Source organism: Bubalus kerabau, chromosome 20, assembly GCF_029407905.1.
Source record: "Bubalus kerabau isolate K-KA32 ecotype Philippines breed swamp buffalo chromosome 20, PCC_UOA_SB_1v2, whole genome shotgun sequence".
NCBI classification, from domain to species: domain Eukaryota; kingdom Metazoa; phylum Chordata; class Mammalia; order Artiodactyla; family Bovidae; genus Bubalus; species Bubalus kerabau.
The window spans coordinates 53,401,688-53,408,994 of record NC_073643.1 but is presented as its reverse complement, the minus strand read 5'-3'; the positions used below and the strand labels follow the sequence as shown (position 1 = coordinate 53,408,994).

The window sequence follows — 7,307 nt, the reverse complement described above, 5'->3', positions numbered from 1 at the left end:
GAGGTCGGCTGGCTTACAGACTTCAGCAGATCCAGTGGCCAGAGCTCACGGTGAGAGCTGGCTGCACAGGGACCCTGAGGTTGACTGGCGGGATGGCCCCTGAGCTGGACAGCTGGCCACAGTGAGGGCCTTGCAGAGGCAGAGGGAAAGGATGCAGCTCCGGCCTCTGAGGGACTGTGGAGAGTGGAAGGATGGAAAAGAAAGGGGCTGGCTGGAGCAGTTATGGGAGGGGGCAGGTTTGCTAGTGGGGAGATGTGGGAGCTCCATTTGGGTCGGGCAGTGGGCCTTCTGGGAGGGTCAGACATTCAAGGAGATCTGAAGTGGGTCTGGGACTGAGCCGCGCATAGTGAAAGCACCTCCTTGGCCAATGCCCCTGAAGGGGGATCTGTGACCTTTTCCTGCCTGAGCCTGGCTGTCTCTGCAGGAAGGCAACTCTCCCCAGGACTCTCAAGGGTCTCAAGAGTTGTGTGCAGGTCTCAGCCTATCAACAGCCAATGTTGGGACAGGACTAGCGCTTGGGCTTCTGATTATGATTGCAAGAAGCCCTTCGGCAATCTCCATCAGGGAACTTCGGGGAAAAAATATAAAATGTTCATTACTGTGGGCCTTGGAAAGTATTTGGAATGACTAGGGCCACACACAGAGATCAAGGTTAGAGAGACAAAGAGAGTATGGGCCAGCGGTCCTGCATTTTTTTGGGTTGAGGCTGGTGATTTAGGGTTTCTCAGTTTAGTTGTGTCTGACTCTTTGTGACCCCATGGATTGTAACACGCCAGGCCTCCCCGTCCATCAGCAACTCCCAGAGTTTACTCAAACTCATGTCCTAAGGGCTCACTTTTTATTGTAAATATATAATACAAGTGCAGGCATTTAAAGTGCAGCAAGAGAAAAAACAAGTGGCCCAAAGGGTCAGTTAAAGAAATCAGACACAAAAGAGCCTCCTTAGGAGGAGGTGGCCTGGCTTTTTTATTCTCCTCCTGTGGCTGACAGTGTTTATTGAAGATAATCTTTGAAGTGGATGCCTGGAAGATAGAGCTTGAGGTATGCATTTGCATTACAAAAAAGAAAAGAAAGGAAAAAAAAAGATCGACAGTCAGGGTTTACACTACAACCCACCAAGTGACACCCAGGCTTCAGAGCCAATGGTGAGAACCTTAACTATGTACATAGTTGTTAAAGGTAAAGTTAATGGGTAGTTGATATGGTAAAGAGCAGAGGTTAAAACCCAGAAACACACGTCTACAGAGGATTATAGTAGCAAATCTTATAATAATTATTAGGCAATAGTCTGAAGTCCACTCTGTAGCCGTTGTCCCGGACTTGAAGGTTTCAACCATGAAAACAGGAAAATATTGCACAATATTATGTAAATTCTTGAACAAATTCCCGGGGTCTTCAAGATCACTGACCTATATTTGGGGCCATCCTGTGAAACAGGTTTGAGTCTGTCCAGAGAGGGTAAATTTCTCCATATCTCACTGAACCAGTCTCTTAGTCTGGAGAAAAGACCAGTTTAGGTAAAAGGTTGTGTCTCATTTTAGGAGGTAGTGATGCAAGTGGCTTCACCAAATAGGCCTAAAGAGTACAAGCAATCAGGTATTCAACTAGAGGCATTTCTATGGAAACAATCAAAACAACAAAAAAATTTTTTAAAGCAAAAGTCAGCAGTTGGATCAGTGAAGAGCTGATTCATTGGGAAAGAACCTGATGCAGGGAAAAAAAGATTAAAGACAAAAGGAGAAGGCAGAGGATGAGATGACTAGATAGCATCACCTACTCAATGGACATGAATTTGAGCAAACTCTGGGAGATAGTGGAGGACAGAGGAGCCTGGCATACTGCAGTCCATGGAGTTGCAAAGGGTCAGACACAATTTAGCGACTGAACAACAGCAGCAGTTGGAGCTGATTATAATTCCAGATTTGTAGGTGTTGGGCTTAAAGCCTCTTCCAATGGAGTCAGAGGAGACAGTGACAATCTGATAGGTTTTCTTGGATTGTAGTTTGAATACCTCTGGTGATCTTTCTGAGTGGTTCACAAAATAACAGACGTGAAGATTGTTCATATACGAGTTGTTACGGTGATTTCTCTCCTTCCTTTACTAAGGCTGATATGCAGCTGTTACTGAAAGGAATGTGTGTGTGGGTTCCAGCTGCTCACTGCTCAAAAGCCAATAAGCAGGCCAGGTTTGTGGAAAGGAAAGTTTGGTTTATTTCAGGTGCCAGCAACTGTGGGAGGAGGGCGGCAGGCATCTGTTCAAAGGCTGACTTTCCCCCATCCACCTGCCCAGACAAGCAGGGGGTTGGGGGTTGGTGAGAGCATTAATAGAGTCAGGGGAGGGGGGCTACATGCAGAAACAGCACAGTCATCTCTAACAGTCATCTTCAAATTGGTCATCAGTGGTCTGACCAGCATCATCTTGATTGTTTTAGGTACAGTTAATCTTCAGTTCCAGAGTCCATTTGTTCCCGTTTCTTTGCAGTCGGTTCTTGGAACTGTGGCAGCTCATGTCCTGAGAACAATCTGGTCAGCACATAGTTAACTTCTCCACCTGGGGTTTGGAAAATTCTTCAAGAGATGGGAATACCAGACCACCTGATCTGCCTCTTGAGAAATTTGTATGCAGGTCAGGAAGCAACAGTTAGAACTGGACATGGAACAACAGACTGGTTCCAGATAGGAAAAGGAGTTTGTCAAGGCTGTTTATTGTCACCCTGTTTATTTAACTTATATGCAGAGTACATCATGAGAAACGCTGGACTGGAAGAAACACAAGCTGGAATCAAGATTGCCGGGAGAAATATCAATAACCTCAGATATGCAGATGACACCATCCTTATGGCAGAAAGTGAAGAGGAACTCAAAAGCCTCTTGATGAAAGTGAAAGTGGAGAATGAAAAAGTTGGCTTAAAGCTCAACATTCAGAAAATGAAGATCATGGCATCCGGTCCCACCATTTCATGGGAAATAGATGGGGAAACAGTGGAAACAGTTTCAGACATTATTTTTCTGGGCTCCAAAATCACTACAGATGGCGACTGCAGCCATGAAATTAAAAGACGCTTACTCCTTGGAAGGAAAGTTATGACCAACCTAGATAGCATATTCAAAAGCAGAGACATTACTTTGCCAACAAAGGTCCGTCTAGTCAAGGCTATGGTTTTTCCTGTGGTCATGCATGGATGTGAGAGTTGGACTGTGAAGAAGGCTGAGCGCCGAAGAATTGATGCTTTTGAACTGTGGTGTTGGAGAAGACTCTTGAGAGTCCCTTGGACTGCAAGGAGATCCAACCAGTCCATTCTGAAGGAGATCAGCCCTGGGATTTCTTTGGAAGGAATGATGCTAAAGCTGAAACTCCAGTACTTTGGCCACCTCATGCAAAGAGTTGACTCATTGGAAAAGACCCTGATGCTGGGAGGGATTGGGGGCAGGAGGAGAAGGGGACAACAGAGGATGAGATGGCTGGATGGCATCACTGACTCGATGGACGTGAGTCTGGGTGAACTCCGGGAGTTGGTGATGGACAGGGAGGCCTGGCGTGCTGCAATTCATGGGGTCGCAAAGAGTCGGACACAACTGAGCGACTGATCTGATCTGAAGACAGCTCACAGGATACACTCAGAATATTATCTATAGCCCTTGGGTCCTAAAGGTCCTTGACTATGCTTAATGACTACATTATTTAGTCTTCTTTGACTGTTTTTCCTTTGTTTCAGGATTTCTCACTTCTCAGATTAAATTTATCCTTTGACTAAAGTTTTCCATAGCTAAAAGACAGACAGAAGACACAGTAGGGGGGCAAGCATCATTGGGAAAGAAATTGATGCAGGGAAAGAGTAAAGACAAAAGCTCTGTTTCACAGCCAGTGCCATCAATCTGGGTCATCACTTTCTGAGGTACAACCAAACTGTCCCATGTGGACAACTGGGGGTGTTCATAGGTGTCTTGAACTCAGAGATACAGAGCAGTGATGCGGGTTCAGGAGAACTGGTGTCTTCAGAAGGGCCGTCCCCAGGAACTGCGAGGATGGGGCGGGGGGCGGGGGAGAAGCAGCCTGCATGCACCTGAGCCAGCCCTGCCTCCCAAGAGGAGAGTCCTTGGAGGAGAGTCAGCAGGAGCCCCCAGGGAGGAGGAGGGGACCCAGGAGAACAAAACTAGGGAGAATCGGCTAAGGGGGAATTTCAGGAGGACAGAGCGATGCCCAGAGTCTGTATAGATAAAGACAAAGCTTGAGTGTGACTTTTGGATCTAGTAAGGAAGGATAAGCAAGCCTGCAGGGGTTTTGAGCATGAGAGAGGGCAAAAAAGTGTAGTCAGTGACCTACATGACTCTTCTTCAGACTGGGATGGGAGGTAACAGGGACACAGGCCATATCTGCTAAGGACTTGGGATGGGACATTTTTAGAGTGACAAGCGAGGTGGAGAACAACCCAGGAGAGGGGATAAATGGAGCCAAACCCCTGACTGGCTGAGGGCTGGTTCCAGAGGACTGAATAGTGTGGGATGGATGTCTGCCTAGGGACGGGCTAGAAATGTAAGTAGAAGGGGTACTTCTAGAAGGGGTTGGTACTGTTATCCATTCTTCAAGTGTTAAGTGATTGTCTCCTGGGTGCCAGGCAGTGCCTAGAGCTGGAAATGGAAAGGTGAATACACTCCTTTACCCTGAATCCTGACGAGACCAGAGTGTGGAGACAGAGGGGTTGTAGAGAGTGTTGGTCCCTGCGTCTCCTGAGGAGACAAACTTCTTGAGCAAGCCTGCCTGTGACATTTCCCATGGGGTCTAGGGGAGGTCAAGGTATTGTAGGAGATGGAGAAACCATTTCTTCACCGTGCACAGGAGACAAAATTCACTCACTGCCCTGCAGTCCCATGAGGCAACAGCAGGAGCTGAGGCAAGTCCAGCTCACACCCTGGGAGGAGGGCAGGGATGGGGTGGGTCAGGAAGGCTCCCGGTTGAACCTTTGCATCAGGGCCCAGAGTGGGCATAAAGGAGGATCCCTCAGGTTGGGAGGAGGCAGACTGGGGACCATGGAGACTCAGAGGGCCAGCCTCTCCCTGGGGTGGTGGTCGCTGTGGCTACTGCTGCTGGGACTGGTGCTGCCCTCAGCCAGCGCCCAGGCCACCAGCTACAGGGAGGCCGTGCTTCGTGCTGTGGATCAGCTCAATGAGAAGTCCTCAGAAGCTAATCTCTATCGCCTCCTGGAGCTAGACCCACCTCCCAGGGAGGACGTGAGTTGGGGAGGGGGCTGGGAAGGGGATCTGTCTCCTGACATCCTCGGCCACACTGTCGCCCCTTCGCTCAGGCTGGTCCTCCTGTCAGGAAGGCACTTTTCCCACTATGTGGGTTCCCACCTCTTCCAGGAAACCTTCCCAGACCTGGGTCATCTCCCAGCACCAGGCTTCCTGTCTTAGCATCTCTGCTGTGGGAACAGGCGCCCTGCACACCTGGCTCAGGCTCCCTGGACTTCTGGGAGCTCCAGGGATGGGGGGGTCACAGGCTCTGTGAGGTGACTTCCCTGCTAATGTCCTCTCTGCACCTCGGTGTCTCCCTGCCAGGGAGGCCTCTGTCAGCCTGGAGGCTCCAGTGACAAGGGCCCTCCCTGCAGGTGGCCCTGACCTCCCTCAGCCCCTCTGAGGGGAGGCGCTGCCATCAGCGCTGCTGTGAGGGCCGCTCCTGCTCTCTGTGTGCCCGTGAGGCCGGGCACGGGCTCTGTCCCCTCCCCTGTGCTCCCAGCACCAAGCCCAGGGCCGGACACACAGGGGGCTGGAGAGGCTGCCATCCGGGTTGGGGACAGGGAGACAGATCAGAGAAGGAAACATGAGCCCGAGCCCAGTCTCCCCATTTTATTCCTGGATCAGGATGAGAACCCAAACATCCCGAAGCCTGTGAGCTTCAGGGTGAAGGAGACCGTGTGCCCCAGGACGAGCCAGCAGCCCGCAGAGCAGTGTGACTTCAAGGAGAATGGGGTGAGCCTGGGGGCTGAGACTGAGGGCTGGGATCAATGCTTCTCAGCGCGAGCTGAACAGGGAATTTCAGGGAAGGTTTCCAGCCCCTGGTGGGTGAGGTGAGGTGAGGCTGGGAGGTTATGACCCAGGGTTTCCAGTTTGACCTGGAGCCTCCCCTCCCAGCTGCTGAAAGAGTGTGTGGGGACAGTCACCCTGGACCAGGTCGGGAGTAACTTCGACATCACCTGTGCTGTGGTGAGTGACCCTTCCTGGGTTGCGAGGCTTCTGGGGGGTAGTGTGTCAAACGTTCTTTGGACCAATGACCCACTGCCTCATCCAGGGCAGAGAAAGGCCCTCCTACCCGGGCCTCTCCTTCCCCTGAGCCCCAGGTCTCTAGCCCTGGCTCTGCATCCCTTAGAGCAGGGGTTCTCTCCTGGGGTCCCCACCCGGGAACTGAGAGGCAGATTCTCAGCCCCACTGAGACCTCCTGAATCCAACTCTGGGGTGGGGTCCAGCCATTTGTATTTTCACAAGGCCTCCAGGGGATTCTGACTGTGCTGAAGTTTGAGCGGCACTGACTCAAGTCATGAGCTTTCCGCCCCTGGGGCTTGTGACCCCAGAAAGCCCTATGTCATCTGTGGGCCTCCGTTTCCTCATAGGTCAGTGGTGTGGAGATTCAGCCAGAGGCTCCAACAGTTGCAGCCAGAGGGTGCCTGGGCCATAAAACCTCCTGAAATCGCCCAGTTCGTGGGGATGTCCAAGTGGGGAGGGTTCTGGTCTTACCCTGGGTCCCTCCCTCCACAGATAACCTGTTTCTTCTCGTTGCACAGCCCCAGAGTGTCGGGGGACTTCGAAGGCTGGGTAGGAAGATAGTACGTGCTTGGAAGAAGTATGGCCGATTTATTGTCCCAATAATCAGAATAATTGGGTGAATTGTGGGCCGAGGAAAGAGTCCTAAGGGTCTGCTGGCCCTGGGGAAGACTTCTGGACTCTGAGAAATAAATTCTTGTGAGAACAACTTCCTCCAGGCCTCAGTTTCAATTGTCTCCCCTTCTCCCACTTATCATGACTGAGTTGTTTACTCTGGGAGGCCCTCTGAGTTGGGGGTGTGTGTGTGTGTGTGTGTGTGTGTTTGTCTGTGTGTGTGTATGTGTTTGTGTGATCACCCCTGTATGTGTATGTGTGTGATCACTCCTGTGTGTATGTATGTGTGTGTGTGTGTGTGAGATCACTCCTGTGAACACAGAGAAGCCTGAGGCCCCTGTTCCTTCCAGGAGGGCACGGGGCAGGCAGCAGCCCCAGGAGCTCCAGAACTGCGTCTCCACCCTTGGGCCCCTCCCGAGCCCTTCACCTGCCCCTGC

At 51.2% G+C, this 7,307-nt stretch overlaps 1 protein-coding gene across 1 annotated transcript; it reads left to right on the top strand.

The window, feature by feature from the left end:
• Positions 1 to 5,028: 5,028 nt before the first annotated feature.
• Positions 5,029 to 6,878, top strand: LOC129635005 (cathelicidin-5). Its single transcript, XM_055557588.1, has 4 exons — positions 5,029 to 5,229; positions 5,860 to 5,967; positions 6,130 to 6,201; positions 6,777 to 6,878. The coding sequence occupies exons 1-4, from the start codon at positions 5,029 to 5,031 to the stop codon at positions 6,876 to 6,878; spliced, it is 483 nt and encodes a 160-aa protein (XP_055413563.1).
• Positions 6,879 to 7,307: the final 429 nt, after the last annotated feature.